The following is a 22,942-nucleotide window of genomic DNA, read 5'->3' on the forward strand; positions in this document are numbered from 1 at the left end:
GGAGCGCTTTCCTGCTGTCTTAGCGCCTTGGGGCGCTTCATCCCGGCTTCTAGTGCTTTCCGGCTGTCCTAGCGCCTCGAGGCGCTGCCTTTCTGCCCCAGCGAGTGCTTACCTCGCTTGCCCCGTCATTGCTGCCCTTATCGAGGGATCCTGGCCCTCGTCAATTTCCCCCAGAGTTCACCGCCGCAGCCCGGGACCCCGCGTGAGGCCGGGCCGCGCTCTGATTGGCTGCCGGCCCGGGCTGGGCTGATGACGTCTCCCCGGGCCGCGCTCTGATTGGCCGGCGGCCCTGGGAGCTGTAACTGAGAGAGACGGAGAGCCGAGCCTGCAGGGAGCGGTGGGAGCCTACTCCGCGTCCCCCAGAAGAAGTGCCGCTTCCCCCCCGGGGCCCCCAGGAGCGAGAGGGAGCCCCGGAGAGCGAGGAGAGACCGGCGCGTCTGCCCGCCGGTGAGTGCTGCAGGAGGGGAGGCGGGGCTTCGGGGCTCATTGTCGGGGCCCGCCCCTCCCCTCCAGCGCGAGCACGCATGTGTTTAGAGGCCCGCGGGGCCCCCAGTGTTGTCGGGTCCCCCGAGGGGGGGCCCCGCCTGGCCGCAGCTTTGTCCCTCGGCCCCGCTAGGCCACGTCACGGCCCATGGGGCCCCCAGTGACACCGGGTTCCTCGAGGGGGCCCCGCCTGCCCGCATTTTGTCCCGAGCCCTGAGAAGGCTCCCACGTGTCCTGAGCCCCGAGAGGCTCCATCTGCATTTCTGGCCCCTGAGCCCCGAGAGGCTCCACCATTGTCCTCGAGCCCCGAGAGGCTCCACCTTTGGCCCCTGTCCCTATGAGCCTGCAAGGCTCCGCCCACCATTTTGTTCTCGAGCCCCGAGATGGCTCCCACGTGGTCCTTGCTTCTCGAGCCCAGAGAGGCTCCCTGTTAGAAGCGGCTGTCTCTAGTTGGCAGAGGTATACACTTCTGACAAATAGGGACACACCTTTTCTAGTCAGGGCACGGGGATCACACACTTAGATAACCCCTGCTCACCCCCTTGGTAGCTTGGCAAAGCAGACAGGCTTATCTCAGAGGCAGTGCGCTAAGCATTTATGACCACATACAGTAATAAAGTGAATACACTACAAATGGACACGACACAGTAGTATTATAAAAATAAGGATTTTTATATAAGGCTTAGCACAAGACCAAATAACGACAAAAATATACCACAGTCTTAATAAATACTCTTGGAAGGAAAAATAATAGTTCAAGCACGGTTTCTTCTTAGCACAAAGTCTTTAGTATCAAAAGCAACTCTTCTTCTCTAAAACACAGTTCTTGGCAACAATGTAACCCACACGGGAGTCACACGATGTCGAGGCAGAGTTAATCCAAAGGTTTGGCGTCGACCGCGAGGAGCGCTACGTCGAGCCCGGAGTCGCACAGACCCCAACAACACAGTACCTTGGAAAAGTGAAGCACTCGATGATCAGCGGCGTCGAGATGTCCGGCGTCGCGTCTTCGGCGTCGATCGGGCCTCGGAGTCGGGGCGATCTGCAGCGGCGTCGACCGAAGTCAGGCGGGAGCAGCGCTCACGCGATGAAGCAGGATACGGCGTCGTCGATGTCGATATTGCCAGAGTGAGCAGCGCTCACGGCGTCGAGAGGGCTCGAAGTCGATGCGATCAGCAGCGGTGCAGACACGAGGTCACTTGGAGCTGGAGCCGAACTCACTACTCACTGGCGTTGTTGCTGGCGTCGATCCGGCCCGGCGGCCGGCGTCGAGGAAGCGGGACACTGGAGCCGTTACTCACGATGTCGAGCTGGATTCGGCGGCGTCCGTCGGCGTCGAGATTGCTGGATTCTTTCAGAGGTGCTGGATTCACAAGTGAGCAACATGTACGAAGGGACCCCCTCAAAAGGTTAAATGTGGCCAAGGAACAGAGGGGAGCATGAACACTGCAATGTGGGGGCGTTCCTACAAAGGCCTTATATTTTGGTTATGCAATTACATCTATAAATATATCAAACAGGTGACAAAAACAAGTGGCATACTATATTAATTCAAAAAATAACAATTTTATTTTTTTCTTATTTTTTCAGTTCATATAAATACTGTCTTTCATCAGAGATAACAAAGAAATTTAATTTCAATTCATGTCAAAATTCACAAGAAATACAACTGAATCATAAATATCTACAACACAAAAATTGTATAAAAATTAACCCTTGGTAACAACCATGTCTCTCACCATACTCTCGTGCTAACAATCATACCACACTCAACCTCATACTAAATGGAGAAAGGAACTGGAAAACTAATTAGCAGAATGACAATGCTAGAATGTGGGCCACCAGATGTACTATTTGGCCATCGCAGCAGCTGCGATGGCCAAATAGTACATCTGGTGGCCCACATTCTAGCATTGTCATTCTGCTAATTAGTTTTCCAGTTCCTTTCTCCATTTAGTATGAGGTTGAGTGTGGTATGATTGTTAGCACGAGAGTATGGTGAGAGACATGGTTGTTACCAAGGGTTAATTTTTATACAATTTTTGTGTTGTAGATATTTATGATTCAGTTGTATTTCTTGTGAATTTTGACATGAATTGAAATTAAATTTCTTTGTTATCTCTGATGAAAGACAGTATTTATATGAACTGAAAAAATAAGAAAAAAATAAAATTGTTATTTTTTGAATTAATATAGTATGCCACTTGTTTTTGTCACCTGTTTGATATATTTATAGATGTAATTGCATAACCAAAATATAAGGCCTTTGTAGGAACGCCCCCACATTGCAGTGCTGGATTCACAAGTTCCAGCAAACAGCACTTTAAGCAGATGAAGTCCTTTAGCCCTGTGACTTCAACAGGAGACTGGCACTCTTCCAGCCCTTGGAGATTTTCTTAGCAAAGATTGAGAGTACACACACAGTTCCTCTCTCCTGGTTCCTTGGCAAAAATAAAGAAGCAATGCAGGATTCCCCCAACAAACAGCACTCTGGCAGAAGGGGTAGGCAGTCCTTAGATCAGCAGGCTTCTTGTCCTTGGTCTAAATTCTTGGTTCAGGGGTCCTTCTCTTATACCCCTTTTTGGCTTTGATCCCTTTGTCCATGCAGGGGAATTTCCCCCCATCTTGGGTTTGTTGTGGGTGTTGCCAGGCCGAAGCACCTGGCCTATTCATTGTGCAGGGCAGAGTCTTCAGCCGCCCAGCAGGAGCGGAGCCAGCATTGTCACTGGCAGGGGCAGGGCCATCAGCTGCCCGGCAGGAGGTGGGGCAGGAAAGTCCCAGGCAGGCACAGAGTCATCAGTCGCCTGGCAGGGGGGCGGAGCCAGCATTGTATCAGGCAGGGCAGGCTATCAGGAGCTACTCTTCCCCTACTCTCAATGCAAATGCCCCACTCACCCCACACTGACTCATTCAGACCTCTGGAGCCACCCAGCTCCTGTCACACGCACACCAGAACCAGCAGAGACCGGTAGACAGTTAGACAAGAAAATAGCTACTTTCTAAAAGTGCTATTTTCAAACACAGAGTCCAAAAACCACCCACACAAACGGATGCGTTATTAAACCCTGAGTTCAGGGATACCAAACTCGACATTGCACCATGCTCCCCGAGCCCGCTAGGATTATAGCATTAATAATCCTGGCAGCCCATTCTAACTGATGGAGAGCAGGTTACCTTACAATAGTGAAAAACGAATATGGCTGTAATTCACTATTAGGACATGCCAACCTTGTCAGGCTTGTCCTACCTTATGCTTACAATGCACCCTGCCCTTGGGCCTACCATAGGGGTGACTAACATGAAGTTAAGGGAAGGTTCAGGGACTGGCAAGTAGGTGTACTTGCGCAGTCCTCGTGACAGTCAGACTGCACGTGGTCTGGCAATGGCAGACCCTCAGACATACTTTACCAGGCTGCTTCTGTGGGTGGCACAACACGTGCTGCAAGCCCACTAGCAGCATTTGTATTTACAAGCCCTGGCACTCCTGGTGCACGCTACTAGGGACTAATAGTAAACCAAATAAGCCAAACATGGAAGTCAATCAATACAGCAATTTCACATAGGGAGCACTTGCACTGTGGCACTGATCAGCAGTGGCACAGTGCCCAAAGCAATATACCAGCAAAAACATCGTAAACAGAGGAGGCAAACCGAAAAAATGGAGGAGAGACTCATGCCAATGATGTCAGGTCTAACACTCCCCCATTTGGCGCATTCCTCCTGAGAGGCTCCACCCTAGCCCATTGTTCCGAGTCTTTGAGGCTCCCACGTGTTGGCCCCATCCTTGGTCCCCAGCTGCCCAGCACTTCGTGGGCAGCTGCTACGTGTAGGTGTGCGCTGGGCTGCTTACAGCCTGTCCTGAACATTGAGAATCTGGGCGTCCTAGCCCCAGGAGGCCAGCTGGCCTGTTGAAAGTATTGGCTAATGTTAACTTTGCTTCTTGAGAGTTATTCTGTGTTTCCTTCCTACAGGTACGTCTGTGGTGTTATGTACCGTGCCATTCCTTCCCTCCTGTATAACCTCGCCTCATGTATGTTGATACTGGTTAGAGTGAGTTTTATTGCTAGTCCTATGAAACCCCGGGGCGTGACGTATTCTAATGCTAAGCTCCTGGTGATTGTGTTGTAGTCCTAGTTCGAGGAAACTCCCAGTTGTTATATGTTCTAAATGCCAACTCCATCATGTGCATATTCCTGGCAGTGGTCCCATGGCCCTGTCCTGTATATTTTCCCTTGTAAATCCTGCCCGTGCCTCTGGCACCCTGTAAGGTATGTGTTCCTATGTGTCCTTTTTAATACAAAGACTATTTTCATATATACCTGGTGTGGAGTTCCTTTTGTGGGGGGGCCCGGGAGGTTGTTGCTGGGGGTGCGTGCGCAAATGCTTTACACATGACCTCCGAGATAGGCCTGACTGCTCGTGCCAAGCTACCAAGGGGGTGAGCAGGGGTTGTCTTGGTGGGTGACTTCCCTACCCTAACTAGAAATGGCGATCTCTGCCTTGCCTTGGCGCAAGCCTTGGCCAACCAGGGATCCCATTTCTAACAGAGGGTTTTCGATACATGCAGAGAACTTGGTGTCTGCTGAGTGGGTGAGGGGGTCGTGAGGTGGCACTGAGCATTCAAGGAGGTGGCTCCATTCTTCTGTATCCAATTTCGCCCAACGGCGTTGAAGAAGGGGGGAGGGTCGTTTTAGCCCGTGTGGGGCTGGCAGATGCCAACGGAAGCAGATTAAGAAATGGTCTGTCCACGGTAAGGGTATGGGGTTTTGCAGTTTTAGATTGGGGATGTTAGAGAATAGGGGGTCAAGCAGGTGGCCTTTTTTATGGGTAGGGTGGTCGCTAAGAAGGTGAAGTTGGTAGGCTGCGAGGTCAAGTTGTAGTTCTGACGCTCCTTTATCATTGGGGTGGTCGAAATGAAGGTTTAAATCGCCCAGAATGATAAAGTTAGAAGAAGTGCTGGCTAGTGCAAGAGCAGCTTCCAGGAGAGAGCTTGAGAAGCGAGCTTGGGGGCCCGGTGGTCTGTATATCAGAAGGCCAGAGAGAGTTTTCCAAGGGGAGAGTTGAATCGAGAACAAGGCGTTTTCACTGTCAAAAATTGGGCTGTCGGTGAAGCGGCAGGAAAAGTGGTCTTGATATATCAAGGCAATTCCACCTCCCTTCCCTGCTGGTCTGTCAAGGCGCTGTATTGAGTAACCCGGGGGCAAGGCTTGCATGATGTCTGGGTTGCATTCAGCTGATCGCCATGTCTCTGTGAGAAACAAGACATCTAGACGGAAGTCTTGTAACAACATGTTTATTTCTGGGGCGTGTTTGGGTAGTGAGCGACAGTTAAGTAGGGCTATATTAATTGCAGCCCTTGTAGAAGAATGGTGCTCGGGTCCCACCAATCGGAATGGACAAGATAGGCAGTGGGTGGGTGGATTCAGCATAGAGATGGTGTGGGAGCAGCTCAGCTTAGGGATCTGTCTGAGTCGGATAAGATCCTCCCTTGTGAATACAGCTGGATGCGCAGCAGACAAGGGAAAGGTGCTGGGGCCTGGACTCGGCCTGGCGCGGACAGGCAGACTAGCACTCCGACCTCACTCACCCAAGATGGCGTCCGCAATGAAGTCTCGCGACCAGGAGCCCTGAATCGGCAGCCTGGGGGAGCCTTCCCACACAGAATAGGGAAGTAAGTACAATTTAAAATAAAAGATCGTTTTTTAAAAAAATTACGTTTTTAAAACAGATAGTGCTGCTGCATAAATGTAATTCTTTATGTCAGCGCTAAAATTCAGTCCGGAGAGAAAAGTTCCGCCTAGATCCCTGGCTTCCCCCTCAGAGACTACTACCTACAAGAATGCATCATGTAATAACCACATTGAATTTAAAGAGAGAAAAACTGACAAAGAAAAAGTGATGACTTTGTCAAAAATACCTTAGGCTGCTCATAGCACATGCTACCTGATGATGGGGGGAGGCTCTGCGCTGTACACAGGACTAAGTGAGCCCGATAGTCTGTCAATATCGGCTCCGGGGTAAAGATAACAACAATTTAGGTGAAAAAGAGGAACAACTCAACAACCATAGGCCCTGCTTGTCCAACCACAAGTTACACATAATCTCCTAGGTCCAGATTTTCCGTAATGTCCGAATTACACCCTATATCACACTCCGGCATCCAAGCGGACAACACATCTCACTTCTTTCAGATACCAACAGTGTTAAGAAACCCATAGGACTGAGAAAACCGTTTAGACAGAAAAATATGATCGAGGTGCTGGCCCTATATCACACCCAGGGTCTTTTTTTTTTTGTTTTGTTTTTGGAAGACCTTTATTGTGCACAACGTTGTTAACATACAGTGTACATGGTCGTGGTATGCAAGGGCCGGTCAGGCCATATACAGTCTAGTGGATCCTTAATTGAATATCACAGCCATTTGGCCGGCAACCCGGGGTCCGGCGGCGATATCCATGGACATGCATGTGCAACATTCCGGTAGTCGGTTGTATAAATGACAGGTCTGTATTTTATCTTTTATTATTAACAAAAACATTGCAGGTTCAGTCAAGCATTAGTACTATTGTGCTCAGCGCTCAAGTCCTCACCGAGGATCTAGGAATCCGTTAAGGTTAGGCAGCAGTGGGGGAGCTGTCGATAGATGGTGGTTCAGACGTGTGTGCACAATGCCGACGCGGGTGTGGTAAAACGTGCAGTGGTATTGCTCACTGAGGCATAGGAGCAGACGGTTAAGCTTGGCGTGGCTTACTTGCAGCCATTGTGTATGGAGACCAGGATATCTGGTAGTGGTGTGTATGCGTTTCTCCAGTGTTGTGAGCAGGAGGCCGCAAAATAAAAGACTGGGGGCAGTGACAGGTGTACGGCGTATCCCGGTCATGGCCTAATGTGGGCGAGGTGTCGGTGCGAGCCTGCACCTTACCGCAGTCCTTGGGCGTTGTCGCAGCTCAGCAGTCGGCAGGCGCCATGTGTACTGAAATGGGGTCGTTCTTTGTTAGCTGTATGATGCATCGGTTATCTTCACCTGCAATAACAAGGGGGTCTGGTCGGGAAACATGACCAGCGAACTAACTATTCCCTATGTCTATACGACGGTGGGGGAGAAAAACCTCTGTAAGTGGGGAGGCAAGTGGGGTCAGGGGAGGGGAGGGGGGTGGAGATCAGTGTGGGTTTCAGTTGGGGGCTAGCTGCTGTGGGGCAAGGTGCAGCAGAGTGTTCCGTATTGCAAAGCAGAGGGCGCGGGGGAGGGGGGGGGATATAGAGCTGTGGTCGTTAGCTGGTGTCGTAGTGGCGAGGGGGCTTGGTGTTTCAAGTTATCCCTTGCTTCTGGCAGTTGTGCTGGAATGTCTTAAGGAGGTCGTCCCAGAGCTGAGCGATGGGGAATTTTCGGAGTCCTGCAGTTTCCTCCCGGAGGAGGACCGTGCTTTCCGCCCGCGCCCAGTTGGTAAAGGAGGCGTACCAGTGTCGGATGTGTGGGGGGGTCGTGGCTTTCCAGTGCTTAGTAAGTAGGCGTTTCGCCGTTATGAGACCCATATCCCAGAAGCGCGCCTGTACTTTGTTAAGTTTCGTGCGTTTGTACAATCCCAGGATGCACGCCTCCCATGTGTGGGGCATCTGTTCGGCAGTGTCGTGTGTGAGTAGCGCTATGATGTCTTCCCAGTATGTTCGTATGTCGGGGCAGTGCCATAGCGGTAAATAACCTTTACAACGAAACTTTTACAACGAACTACCATTACAACGCAACTTTTACAACGCAAACTATTACAACGCATTGCTCTGGGGGGCGCTGTAGGATAGGGAATAGGTTAATTTACTATCCAATAACCTTCCCTACTATCCACGGGGACTGGAGTTGGAATAGTAAATTAAACTATTCACTATCCAGCGCCTAAAAGCATTATGCGTTGTAATGGTATGCGTTGTAAAAACCGCGTTGTAAAGGTAGGCGTTGTAAAAGTATGCGTTGTAACGTCATACATCCGCCATAGCATGTGTAAGAGGTCTGCCCCATGCAGGGAGCAGCGTTGACAAGCAGCGGTCGTGGTTGCGAGGTACCTGTTGATTTTGTCGGGCGTGAGATAAGCTCGGTGTAAAATGTAGAATTGAATGATTTTAAAGCGGGGGTTGCGTGGAATGTTTGTCGGCCCGGCTAGGATCATCTCCCATTCCTTGTCAGTCCAGTCCCGTCCCCTGTCCGCTGCCCATTTGTCCTGTAGTGGCGTTGTTGACGGTTGTGAATGTGTCTGTAGGGCTTGCGCCAGCCAGTGTATGATGTGTGAGCCATTGCCTATAACATGCGAATATTGCATAAAGGTGTGCATCGGCAGTTCCACTGTCATGTCGCCCCAGGAGGTGGTAAGCGTGCGCAAGAGGGACGCATGTAACAGGAACTGGCCAGCTGGAAGGCCTGTGTCCGCCGCCAGATTCTCAAAAGGGAGCAGATCACTGAGCTTGTCCACACCTGCCTGCGTCCAGGCGTGTCTCAGTCAGCGCACCAGTCGGTCCGGGAGTGCCCAATAGGGGCAATGTCGGGGCATATGGTGTCGTTGCCCGGGTGAGACGCAGGCATCTCAGGAAGCACTTGCGTGCTACTGCAAGGTGCAGCTGGGAGGGGCAGGGGGTCTTGGTTAGCGGATGGAATAGTGTGCAGATTTGGGTTTGCGTCCAGGCAGCGGTGTCCGAGGTGGTGTCATCTAGATGGTTGCCGCCTAGCCACCCCGTCACCCATTGCAGCTGTGCCGAGAGGTAGTACAACTCCATGTTGGGAACTGCTAGGCCTCCTGAATCAGTGGGCATATACAGCTTGGTCAGTGCTACTCGGGGGCGGCCTGCATTCCAGATGAGGCTGCGCAGCAGGACCTCCAGGTCTCGAAATATTCTGTTGGGCACATACGTGGGAATGTTGGCGAAATAGTATAGCAATCTAGGCAGCACAATCATTTTGGTCAGCGCTATTCGGCTAGGGACATTGAGGGGCAAGGTGTGCCAGAAGCTGATTTGCGCCCTAATTGAGACGATCGTCCGCAGGAGATTCCCCTCCAGGACGTCTATTGAGTCCCGATAAATTCGTATCCCTAAATATCGAAAGGTGGTAGGGTACCATTGTAATCTCCCACCGCCCAAGCGGATGTCGCATTCCGGTGTATCCGGGCTGAAGGGATAGGCCCCCGATTTGGCCCAGTTGACTCGCAGACCCGACATCTCCTCAAATGTCGGGAAGACGTCGGATATGGAGGCAGGGACATCAGTTATGTCTCTAACATACAACAGTAAGTCATCTGCATAGAGTGACACTGCATGTAGGCCGTCCGCCAGTGGTATCCCCCATTCAGGTCCCTGGGTCCCGAGAGTTGCGGCCAGGGGTTCCATAGCCAGTGAAAACAGTATGGGTGATAAGGGGCAGCCTTGTCTAGTGCCTCTCCGCACTCGGATTGCATCCGAAAGCAGCACGCCCGTGCGGACCCGGACTGTTGGTTTGTCATATAGAAGACCCACCATAGCTATGTAGTCATCCCCCAGCTGGCACTTTTCACTAACCACTCTCAGGTAAGGCCACTCGACCGAGCCAAAGGCCTTTTCCAGGTCTAATATCAGGCATCCTGATCTGGGCCATTGCTGGACAGCATACTTCTGTAACCGGAAGAGGCGGCGGATATTGTGGTAGGTGTGTCTCGTCGGGACAAAACCGTTTTGGTCTTGGTGTACCAGTCGGGGGATGTGAGGGGCCAGTCTGCGGGACAATGTGGAGGCCAGTATTTTGTAGTCCGTGTTTAGTAGCGCTAGGGGGCGGCAAGAGCCCATCCGTGTACCGTCTTTATCAGGTTTAAGGATAGAGATCAGAGTGGCTTCATTTAACGTTGGGGGTAAGGCCGCGTCTTCTGCAGCAGCGGCGTACATTTTTAGGAGTTCCTGGACGAGGATAGCAGAGCCAGCCTTGTAGAATTCGGCTGGGAGCCCGTCCGGTCCCGGGGATTTACCGTTGGACAAGTTAAATATGGCGTCTCGGATTTCGTCTGGGTCAAGCGTGGCTCCTAATTCGTTCTGCTGGGCAGTTGTGAGTTGTGGCATTTGCAGGGGGGAAAGGTAGTCAGCAATGTCAGGACAGGGGTGTCACACCCAGGGTCTATGCGTACCGTTTAAACCACGCCGAGTGGTTCAGGTGATGTGGCCTCTCCCCTATACCCCATACTCAGCAGACATGCGTACCTACTGTGTCAAGCCCAGCATTCCAAGCAACTAACAACATTCACCTTTCCTAGCCTGATGACTATTGAACATAGGTGACCTCTGCAGGATCACCTCTGAGGCCGCCTCGCAACTACTCAGTTGGGACAAATAAAATAGGCAATATGTCAGATTTCTGCTGGTGACAAATGCAAAAACAACAGTTGATGGACAGAATGCAGAACAATGTCATACATTCACCCCAGTACAGAGGTCTGGGCCTAAATCCATCGTTTTTTTTTTCTCACCATGCCATTCCAGTTTGAACCCAGCCATATGCAAATCAGTCTTGACCCTGTGCCCCATGGGAACAGTCCAGCCCGAACTACCAAGCCAGGTCCTCCCTGGACTGGAAACACGCATCCTAGGACCGGTTTCAGGCTTTCAGCCAGGATAGCTTGATTCCAATGGCATGGAGAGCTCAGGACTCACGTCTGAGCATACCTGTCCCACTCAGGGTGACAAATGCAAAAACAACAGTTGATGGACAGAATGCAGAACAATGTCATACCTTTACCCCAGTACAGAGATCTGGGCCTAAATCCATTTTTTTTTTTTCTCACCATGCCATTCCAGTTTGAACCCAGCCATATGCAAATCAGTCTTGACCATGTGCCCCATGGGAACACTCCAGCCCGAACTGCCAAGCCCTCCCTTAACTGAAAACAAGCATCCTAGGACCAGTTTCGGGCTTTCAGCCCTCATCAGCCAGGATAGCTTGATCCCAGTGGCATGGAGACCACCGGACTCATGTCTGAGCATACCCGTCCCACTCGGGGTGACAAATGCTCGCTTTTGCGACCTTTATAAGTTTTTAGTTTTGCAGCACAATTTCCTTGGTGCAACAACATCAGCTGTTGCATGGCTAAACCGCGTACCTTATAAGTGTTTAGCCATGCATCAGTTGATGTTGTTGCACCAAGGATATTGTGCTGGATAACGAAACACTTAATGTCCCAAAGGCGAGACCTATTGGCTATGCCAATGCTGGTTTAGCGATGTTGTGCAGCATGGATAAAGAGGAACCCCCCATTAAAAAATGAAAAGATGCTATTATGCAGTCGCAGCAGCCGTGTCATTTTGTAGGTAAAAGCACCACACATGAACGCACCTACAGCGTGCGTGTGAAGTTTTCTTTTTTTTTTATTTACTGATCCAAGTTGTACTGGTAAATAAAGAAAAATAAAGTAGTGCCAAAGCTTTTTTTTTTTTTAAGGCGGGTGGAGGAACTAACGAAAGCAGGGCTCAGAAGCAGCACGGAGAGTACTAGTGCGGGAAAGATCACGGAGGATGGGATCAGAAGCAACACGGATGGTGGCTGGACAAGAAGGGCGAGAGAGAGCAACGTGAAGCACGTGAGAGCAGAATCACACAGGATAAAGAGAGCAACGTGGAAGGGGTAGAAGCACACGGGAAAAAGGTACAGTACTACTACAGTAGTGCTAGTCCCTAAACTGGCATGCCAAGCAGAGCGAACATGCAGGACTTACTCACGAACATATTGTGACTATTCACAGCAGTGTTTCGGTACTCCAAGAGACAGCAGTGAAGGTGTTCAGATTAGGCATTGCCACGCTCGCAAATGCCTTGCCGTGCATAGAAGAAGTCAAAAGTGCTTCGGCACTACACACTGCCACCACCACGCCACCAGTGCTGGAGGCCTGAAAGGAAGCAAAGGGGTCCTTGTATCATACCACAGTCAAGCTAAAAGCACCAGTGAAGGTCTTACTGTAAACAGCAGGAGTCAATGGTGCTTCGGCACTGCACACAATGCTCTACCTCCACCCCGCCACTGGTGCTGGAGGCCTGGCAGTGAGCAAGGGGTCCTTTGTATCATAATAAAAGCACCAATGAATGACTTACTGTGCATAGCGGGAATCAATGGTGCTTCGGCACTACACACCAAAGAAAGAGAGAGAATGCATGTGTGCGTGAGTGCCTGTGTGTGTGCGCTAGAGATAGGGAGAGAAAGAGCGTGCGTTTGTGTGTGGGTGTGTGTATGTCTGTGTGTGAGAGAGGGGGAGAGAGCGTGTATGTGTGCCTGCAAGCGTTGTGAGAGAGCGAGAGCTCGCACGTGTCCGTGCGTGTGTGTGTGTGAGAGAGAGAGAGAGAGAGCATGTGTTTGTGTGTGTGTTTGACAGAGAATGTGCGTGCCTGTGTGTGTGTGAGGGAGAGAGAGAGTGCATGTGTGCGTGTGCGTGTGTGTGTGTGAGAGGGGGAGAGAGAGATCAGAGAGCCTGCATGTGTGAGTATGCGTGTGTGTGTGAGTGCGAGAGAGCGTGCATGTGTGCCTGTGTGTGTGTGAGAAAGAGAGGGGGAGAGGGAGAGAGAGCGTGCATATGTGCGTGCCTGTGTGTGTGAGAGAGAGAGAGGGGGAGAGGGAGAGAGAGCGTGCATATGTGCGTGCATGCGTGTGTGAGAGAGGGAGAGCTTGTGTGCGTGAAAGAGAGAGAGAGTTGTAGGGAGAGCGGGTATATCCAATCAATGAGAGGAAAGGTGCCTCGCGGCACCGGTTCTCATGCAATCTTTTCGTGTTTTAGGTATTTCAAATGCTGTGTTTTTCGGACCTCTGTAATATACACACGAGGGACAAGCGGGGAGCGTGGAGTAGAGCAGGAAAAGGTGTGAGGGAACGCACACACACCACCCTAGCCTTTCACAACTGCACTCACTGCTGACTCCGCAGCTGCAGGAGAATCAATAACCGGCACCAGCCATGAGCAGCTAGAATGAATGATGCACCACCACTGCTGGAGACATGACAGGGAGCAGAGGCCTGCCTGCTGTCAAGCCTTGGCCCTATTGAAAGCAGTGAGCACCAATGAATGCCTTACCGTGCATAGCAGAAGTCAAAAGTGCTTCGGCACTGCACACTTCCACCACCACGCCAACAGGGCTGGAGGCCTGAAAGAGAGCAAAGGAGTCCTTGCATCATACCACAGTGAAGCTAAAAGCACCAGTGACGGTCTTACTGTAACTACCCCCACCACACCACCAGTGCTAGAGGCCTGGCAGGGTGCAAGGGGTCCTTGTATCATAATAAAAGCACCAATGAATGACTTGCCGTGTGTAGCAGGAATCAATGGTGCTTCGGCATTACACACCAAAGAAAGAGAGAGAATGCATGTGTGCTTGAGTGCCTGTGTGTGTGTGCGCGAGAGAGAGGGGGAAAGAGAAAAAGAGCGTGCGCGTGTGTATGTGTGTGTGAGAGAGGGAGAGAGAGCGTGCATGTGTGCGTGCATGCGTGTGAGCGAGCGAGAGCGCGTATGTATCTGCGTGGGTGTGTGAGAGAGAGTGCTTGTGTTTTTGTGTGTAAGTGAGAGAATGTGCATGTGTACTTGTGTGTGTGTGAGAGAGAGAGCGCATGCTTTTTTGCGTGCATGTGTGGGGGAGAGAGAAAGAGAGTATGCATGTGTGTGTGAGTGCGAGAGAGCGTGCATGTGTGTGTGAGAGTGAGAGAGAGAGCGTGCATGTCTGTGTGTGAGAGAGAGGGGGCGAGAGAGAGAGAGAGAGCGTGCATGTGTGCGTGCCTGTGTGTATATGAGAGCGCGTGCAAGTGTGCGTGCATGCGTGTGTGAGAGAGAGAGAGCTTGTGTGCGTGAAAGAGAGCGAGAGTTGATGGTGCATGGCAGAGCATGTTGGGGATCCCACAGCAGCTCTCGAACCCGTGTAGGCATGTGTTTCGTGGAAAACATGAATATGAGTCCAACTCGAGGTTTGTAGGCATGTGTAGGGCACCCTGCCATCTCAGAACAGTAGACTGGGTGTTAACTCTGAAACAAGGAGCAGATACCAAATGTTATTCAATTATTTATTAATGGAGTTTTATAAAGGGCTAAGTCATGTTATTAAGGTGACTTCCGCGTACTTCGTGGTAATTATGGCACAGAATCTGGCCAGACCACGAGCTACAGAAGGATGGGAGTTCCAATAAGCCCTCTGTGACCTAAAAAGGGACATTAACCCCTTAATAGGACCTGTTGAGGAAATGTTTGAAAAACAGCGACACAAGTCAATTTTTTGTTTTCGAATTCCAGTATCTTTGTCAGACAGACTATTTTTAAATTGCTACTGCTCATGGCGTGTGTTAAAGTCCATGTAGTAATATGTAGTAGAAGTTTAGTGTAAACATAAAGCCACATCGCCATCTTAAAATTGTCAATTGAGGCTACATTTCCATTATAGAATGGCATCACAACAATAGGGTGCAACTATGGTGGAGTTAGCTTTTGGCTGCACATGTAACATCATGCACGATAAGTCATGAAACATTAACAATCTAGCCCGTGTATCCTTAGTAGTTGGATTTCCCCGATAACCTTGGAAAATCAATACAAAAGATTGTTTCCGAAGCAGTAAAATACAATTAAAAGATAGTGGTTGCTATTCGTTGTGCAGCTTATTGTCAGCGTGGAATTCCCTGCTCGCTGGACATGAACTGGTGCCCGGAAAGAGGTGCTTAATTACCCTTGACAACAAAGGAAAGGCAAGAAAGGCAGATGGCTGCACGTGCACGTGCACGCACACGCGCACTCAAGCTTGTAGCCAGCCAGCCAACGCCTGGGTAGCACTTTCGAGATCCCCTTTACTAAAAGTCGAGCAACAGCGCATGCGCTGTTCTAGGCTCGACCTAAAAACAACAGTTGATGGACAGAATGCAGAACAATATCATAGATTCACCCCTGTACAGAGATCTGGGCCTAAATCCATCGTTTTTTTGCTCACCATGCCATTCCAGTTTGAACCCAGTCATATGCAAATCAGTCTTGACCCTGTGCCCCATGGGAACAGTCCAGCCCGAACTGCCAAGCCAGGTCCTCCCTGGACTGGAAACCAGCATCCTAGGAACGGTTGCAGGCTTTCAGCCCTCACCAGCCAGGATAGCTTGATTCCAGTGGCATGGAGAATACAGGACTCACGTCTGAGAATCCCCATCCCACTCAGGGTGACAAATGCAAAAAAAACTGTTTGGTATCACTTTGTTCGCCCTCAGCTGGCAGGGTATGCCCAGATGTGGGTCCCTTGCTCACTTTGCCACTGGATTCAAGCTAGCCTGGCTGATGACGGCTGATTAGCTAGAAAACAGTCCCAGGATGCTTGTTTCCGGTCCAGGGAAGACATGGCTTGGCAGTTCAGGCTGGACTGTTCCCATGAGGCATGGGTCACACTGATTTGCATATGGCCATGTCTCAACTGGGGTGGTGGAGTGAGCTAAAGAATGATAATGGATTAAACCCAGATTTGTTGACTGGGGGTGAGTGTTTGATTTGTTCCAGCGCTCCGTTCATCATCTCCTTTGGTATAGATTTCTGCTGGTGGCAGGGCGCTCATGTTAAATTTTTGCACTTCTTTCTAGTTTGCCATACACCAAATGCTGGGACTAAGGATCAGATGTAGTCTCTTACTCACTGATAGTGGCTTTAGGACTGACCCCCGCCCCACAGATTCAGCAGAACTTTCAATCAATTGTGGCGTCTGCTCACCTTCCTTGCTGCGCAGATGTGAATCTGTGGAGTAGGGATCTTTCCTTCAGCTGCTTTCTGGTTCAAAACACCAACCTCTTCTGGCTGACTTTCAAAAATGTTGCTCAAATGTGAATTTACCTTGAAAAAACAAAGACGAGGTGTTACTCAAAACAGGAACAGTTTATTTAAACAAACACTTTGGCCGGGAGAACAGTTACGGAGTTGGGGGTCTGAGGACAGTCTCAAAGTAGAATCTATCTGAACGCCATTATATTCATTTCTTGGAGCATCATAAAACAATTCATAGATCCTTTTTTGGAAAAGGAATGCTGGCCCAGTCATGGAGTCATAAATTACTCTGACCTGATAACTAATGCATGTGGGTCTCAACTTTGCGTGGAAACAATGAGGGCCAGTGGGGAATGTGTCCAGATGTCAGGCATTGGGAGTGTGTTGTTTCCAGATTGGCTGGGTGTTCCTAACTTCATGTGGCATCTAACTTTTTAGTGTTTTAGGAATGTGCGCCACTCCAGCCATATGTGCTTCATTGGGGCCAGTCTCCCCAAACCATTGTGGTGTCGCTGACAATATGTGGGATTAATCTGGATTTTTCATGTTTTTGTGCTTGTTCTGCTGGTTACATGCAACCCCCCCCACCCCTCAAATAGGTGATTCGATTTTGTTTTTATGCACACATATTAATAGTGATTTATGCTAGCTTTGAAAAATCATTCCCAATTTTTATAAATGAATGTTGGATTTTTAATGAGTCATGTCTCTTATTTACTCACTGTTTTGGTACTTCTAAATGCTTTACACTTGTTCATTTGATTAAGCCTGACTGCTGTGTGGTATTGCTCCCCAGGTTCACAATTAAAGATTTTATTAAAGAACATAACTGGACCTGATAGAGATTGTGTCATTATTATATGGTCCTGTCTCATAACCACACCACATTATAATCAACTTTCCTACACCTAGGTTGCAGGATGAGGAGGACTCGCGGATGAAAGCAAGGCCTCCTCCCTTCTTAGGTGCATGATCCACACAATGGATGTTGTAACCTGTGAGAAGAAGGGTGTCTAGGATATGCAAAGATGTGGGCGTGAACATGTTTCTGTGATTAAGAAGGTGTACAGCTTGTGATAAGGTCTGCAGTGTTTGGTGCATGGAGTATTGCCTAGAGAGCATGAGTTGGAATGTGTGTTCGGTAGTTGGAGGGTGTGTAGTAATTAGTGGGATGTGTACGAGATTAGGTCAGTGTGTTGGGCGAATTCTGTGTGAGTGTCTGCATCCTCGACATCTGGGTGTGATTTTGGCAGAATGTATTTTGTAAGTTTCAATGCAACAGGTTTTCTGGCCTAAGGTGCTTCCTGGCCCTAACTGGCCTAAGGTGCTTCCTGGCCCTAATAGGCCTAAAAAGGCGATACCCATGGCTGTGTTTGGCCTTTACTGGGGAACCAGCCGATGGGACGCCCTTTAGAGTTGATTGAAGTAGGGAGAAGATAGCAAGTGACTTCACTTGCTGTGCAGATAGATGAAGCGAAGTTAAGTACTCAAGCTTGGCTTCTCCTTTTAAAGACTTTTTTAGTAGGAGCCAGTGTTGTCACATTCTGTGCAGATGGATGATGTGAAATTCAGTGGTGTAATTTTCTGTGCGCATGGATGATGGGGCAGTGCTTGATTTTTCAATGGTTGAATTGGTAGTGGAATTTTCTTTTGGAGGGAAGGGTTGCATGATGTTCCTGTTGTGTAGCGAGTTCTATGGTTTCTTGATGTGCAAAAGTTGTAGGATTTCTATGAAAGTAAAGTCCACATTTGTAAAGCGCGCAATCACCCGTAAGGAAGAGCGAAAGGCAGGCACATTCTTCCGTAGTCTAGAGAGTTAGACGGTTTTCCTGTGATTTGAGAAGACTAGGAATTTCCCATGGTGGTGGAATATTTTCTGTATTTAAATTGATGTCTTTTTGCTTAGGATAGTAAGTAAGAGTGTGTTGTGTTTCCTTGTCATCGTTTAATCCTTTATTTCCTTTACCTTGCTTTAGATTCCAACACTGATTGACCGAATGCTGGCATCTTCCACAGCGAAAACTGGAGGTGCAAGCGCTGAGGCACTATCCCTGCTTCTGAAGAGACCCTGGGACCCAGCAGTGGGAGTTTTGTCTCATAACAAACCAGTGTGTGGATTTTTGTTGAAGCTTCATGCCTGTATATTTGATAAAGTGGCTTCCTGTATTTATGTGGTGTATAAAAGTGTACACGGTTATGTGATTAAATAGATAGTTTAGGGAGTTCGGAGAGATTTTTCAAAGGCCTATAGTAATTGGGTGTGCTTGTTCTTCCTGTGTATTTTTGGTGCCTGCGCAGTGTTTCCCTTTTGAAGAGTCTCTGTTGATACTTGCTCACACTGACCTCCCTGTTTATTTCTTAATATTTGGTTGTTCCTTGTTGCCTCTTTCTGTCAGGATTACTGTTTTTCCTGGTTTATATTTTTTTGGAATTCTAATTCATCTCTAATTGCATGCTCTCAGTCTGTCTGGATTTGGTTTGTCACCCCATATATTCTCCTGATCTCTTTTTATTTGTTCTGTTGTGTGTCCTCAGTGTGGGGTTCTGTTTATTTTTTTTTTACTAATTACATACTGTCTAGGGTTCTTTTTTTTTTTTTTTTTTTTTTTTTTTTTTCTTTTTTTTTTTTTTCTTCTTCCCTGGTCTTTCATGTATCAAGGCTTTGGTTTTCACTGCCTGAGTTTTTTTCTTCTGTGTGGTTCTGTACTGCTATTACTTGAATAAATACTTTTGGACGGTCTTCACTGACACTGGGGTCCCCACTCCCAGTTGCTCGCTTTCTAGACTCATCCCACATGACCTGCATGTAGATTGCTGGTGAAGAGTAATATTTCTAATTTATTTCTTTTTACAACCAGAGCATTTAAGGTCTGTCAACATGGCTGCCCCAAAACTTAGTAATCACCGAAAGGAACATGCACAACATCACCTGGAAAAAATATTTCCTGGAGACCTTGATCAAGCATTTTATCTAATGCTTGCATCCAGTAAATGATCTAAAGTTTGCAAGTTTTACAATTTTTTTTGTGACTAAATCTTGAAATACATACTAAAGAGCATGTTTTTTTTATTTTCCTCCACGGGCTTAAATTATTCTGAAAATACCAACTATTTATCTAACTGAGAGAATCTAGAGAACAAATGTGGCTATTTCTCGGTCTAGATTTCTATTTGGTTAATGTTTCTGGTCTCACCGGGGCCTCTTCCCTGGTAATCCTATTTCTTTGCCGACCAATTCATTGTCGACTGGGACGCCTCACTAGGTTGTTTGCCAAGAAAAATCCCATGGTCTACTATATCCTTGCAGCTTTATCTCCCACATTCATAAAAATATACACCTAAATTATTGAAGTGGAAAATCATTATCCAGCCAGCCTCATCAACAGCACCCTTACCTCTATATTATCATTCACCCAGCATGCCTTCCACGATACCTCTGCGTTACCGATCTGGTTTCTAAAGATTCCCCTGGGGATTCTAAAGCAAATACTGGAGGGAGGAATGAGTGAACTATCTTCCTGATGTTGATTCGTATGTGCAAATATATTCTGCTATCCCCATCTAAACTTTCTGCCTTGTAGCATCCAATTTTCAGCTGCCTCTCTCTCATCTTGACAGATCATGGGGGTTGAGGTTTTCCAAATGTTTCCACGCCAAGTCTTCTCAACCATCTTTGGTTGTTTGCTGCCATTTTCTCAACTTTTCCTGCAAATTATATATACAACCCTGTCTCCATCTTGCCTGCCAAGCTTTCCTCTGCAAGTGGGCCTTCTTGCTGTAGTGCTTAAAACCTGGAGGGCCCCCAATACAGGAGGTACCTGTAAAAGGTTTGTAAGATTCACTACAAGAGAGAGGGGAGGTAAACTCAGTAGAGTGAAAATGGAATGGATGAAGAAACCCTAGAGGGTGATAACCGAAGGGCCTTTGCCCAGCAGCACCGATAGACATAATATCTATGGCAGCAAATATTGTTACACCTTTCATTGTGCTAGCTATGTTGGGCAGCAGTGATCCCCAAATGTGTAATGGCATTGCTTCATTTCTTGATCTGATGAAAGGGACACCAAAGCACACGGTGTTCTTCATGATGGCAAGTGTGATCTACACACTGACACAGCTTTAACCTAACTTGGGAAGAACAGGATAACTTTGCTGTTCTTCCTTGAGAGCCTTAAGTGTAAATGCTATATAAGCCATTTATGAATTAGATCACATTTTAAGGACTTGTCAGACAATAAGTTGAACCATGAGATAATGAGGCTTTTAAACTCAATATGGTGCTGGAGTCCATTTCTTTCTGAGAACAAGATGTAGGATCCCTACTTCCAGTCAGCTGGCTTATTCTGTCAGCCCTACCATTATTTTCTCTGGCCTACAAACAACTATCTGTGTGACCTGCAGATGTGCTTATCTTCCAGGTTGAAATGCAGATCTGAAGGTTGCGCTTAGGGTGCACTCAAAAAAACCTGCTGAATGAATCCTGACTCAGTATGTTGGACAACATTTCCATCATGTCAGTGGTGGTGGGGGGTCATGATCTCCTGGCACATTAAACTTGAAAAACTATCACTACCAACTATTGTTACTATGCATTTTTCTTTTTTGTCCACTTTGTAAAATATACTTGAAAGCTCTTGAAATGCTTGCGAAACCTTGTCTGTACGGATTATTACAAACACCGTGGAGATTTTGGGGGGGGAGTTATCACAGCACTCCTTAAATGAATACTGCCCCAAAGAAACCTCCACGCAGACAGGAGGTGGTGATTCAAGTTACAATATTTTTAGTTCATAAGACACTTTTTTTGTTGCATCAATTAAGCTCCAGCAAATCTAGATCCTTATCCCCATCCACTTAAATCATTGCGAATATCTAAGCTTCATCATTATGGTAAACATTATCAACCTTCGGTCCTACAATTGGGTTTGAAATTGACTCAGAGGATCATACAAAAGTATGGCAGTGTAATCTTCTCTTTTTGGGCAATTCGGTTTTCAAATTTCTCGCATAGGTTATTGGCTATCCATGGACACATTCCTAAAACATACTCTGAATACAGTGGGTATAAGCCTTCTTGAAACCAGAACTTCAGTTTGTCCTTCCTGTAGCTGCATCTTTGAAAGGTGCTTGCATCTATCTGCAGAACATTTATGAATTAATAGAAACATCTACAAAAGAAAGGAGCAGAACCGAAAGCTAGGCTCCTTACTCTGTTGACATTTTTGCTTGTAGTAAGACATTCCACAGTAGTTATTCATACAATCAACATGGCCTCTCTGCTTTACGCCAGTAAGCATAAAGTCTTAAGATTCCACATACTCCATTGAGTTCCATTAGGCATGGCACTGGATAATTCTGGCTATCCAAATCCATAGATCAGCCTGGCACATTCATTTGCGTAATGCACTCCGAGTGAAACAAGGAGAGATGTTGCCTCTAGTGGCAGTGGATCAATAGCTTCAGTACATCACTGACAAATGAAAGATGACTCATCTGAACCTCTTTACTATAAAACTGAAAAAGAGTTGTCTATTCAATGTTAGCAAGCATTGCCAATTGAGTACTCTGGCGGTTGGTGTGAGGAGGATATGGTAAAGAAAGGAAGGAGCACATGTTTCTCTTTTGTCTAATTTCCCCCAGTCTTCTAGTTGATTTCATCGGAGTTATGGAGACATATTCTAGCAGGCAAATGTGTGCATCAACATGAACGTTTTGACACACTAATTGCTATATTACAAAGACGGCCAATTCTGATAGATACATCTGCCGTGTGGATTCCTCACCTTGTGAATATCCCCTTGCGTCAGCAACATTCGGAAATTCTTTTTGTAGCCTCGCGCCGACGTGGACTAAGACGTCATAGAGACACGACCTCGCTCGCGACTCCGCTGACGTCACCGACGCCTACAATAGGCCCACGCCGGCGTGATGACATCAGTTCCCTTTTTTCCGCGTCGTCGACGCTAACGGTTTCGGGATACTCTGTAGCTTATTGTATATTGTTACTTTATTTCTTCGATTCTCCATTCTCTGACCTTTTGCTACCGTTGTCATGTCGACAAAGAAGGCAGGGTTTAAGCCTTGTAGAGAATGTGGAAAGATGATGTCCGTTACGGACCCCCACCAGGACTGCATCTGGTGCTTGAGTTCGGATCACGACGTTGATGGATGTTCTTCATGTCAGAAGATGAATCCGAAGGCTCTTCGTGAAAGAGAATCTAAACTTCTTGTAGCCAAGCTAAAGGCGAGTAAAGTTAAAAGATCCTCAAAGCACTCGAAGAGATCGAAGTCGAGATCCAGGTCGAGGTCTCGAGAGGCGTCGGCCTCGAAGTCTTCGTCACGTTTCCGGTTCTCATAAGAAACATAAGAAGAGGAGGCATGGATCCCGTCATCATTCAGGTGATAAGTCTGGTTCTAGATCGAAGTCTCCCAAGAGGATGAAGTCAAAAGTAATTCCTCCGCAAGTGTCAGATCAAGAAGGTGAGGCTTCGCCTTCGGAGTCGATAGTCCATTCTCCGACTCCAGTTCCGGATCCGACTCCGGCTCCATCTCCGGCTCCATCTCCGGCTCCAGATGACACCGATGGAGTTCCTGTGAGGAGGAGGTTTCGAATCCTGTTGAGGAAGCAGGTTCAAACCTGCCTCGAGATCGGCCTGAGCATCCACCATTCCCGGCTCCAGGTCAGGACCCCTCTGCGTTTT

General features: G+C 48.1%; 1 protein-coding gene across 12 annotated transcripts in view; it reads left to right on the plus strand.

Moving 5' to 3' along the window:
- KANSL3 (KAT8 regulatory NSL complex subunit 3) overlaps positions 1–22,942 on the plus strand; it is a 517,274-nt gene that overhangs the window by 96,774 nt on the left and 397,558 nt on the right. For all 12 annotated transcript variants that reach the window (XM_078666984.1, XM_078666988.1, XM_078666986.1 and 9 more), the window contains exon 6: positions 18,218–18,349. In XM_078666984.1, coding sequence (XP_078523110.1) covers positions 18,218–18,349 — 132 coding nt within the window. The remainder of the gene's footprint in view (positions 1–18,217; positions 18,350–22,942) is intronic.

This window comes from Lissotriton helveticus, chromosome 11 (assembly GCF_964261635.1).
Source record: "Lissotriton helveticus chromosome 11, aLisHel1.1, whole genome shotgun sequence".
Taxonomy (NCBI): domain Eukaryota; kingdom Metazoa; phylum Chordata; class Amphibia; order Caudata; family Salamandridae; genus Lissotriton; species Lissotriton helveticus.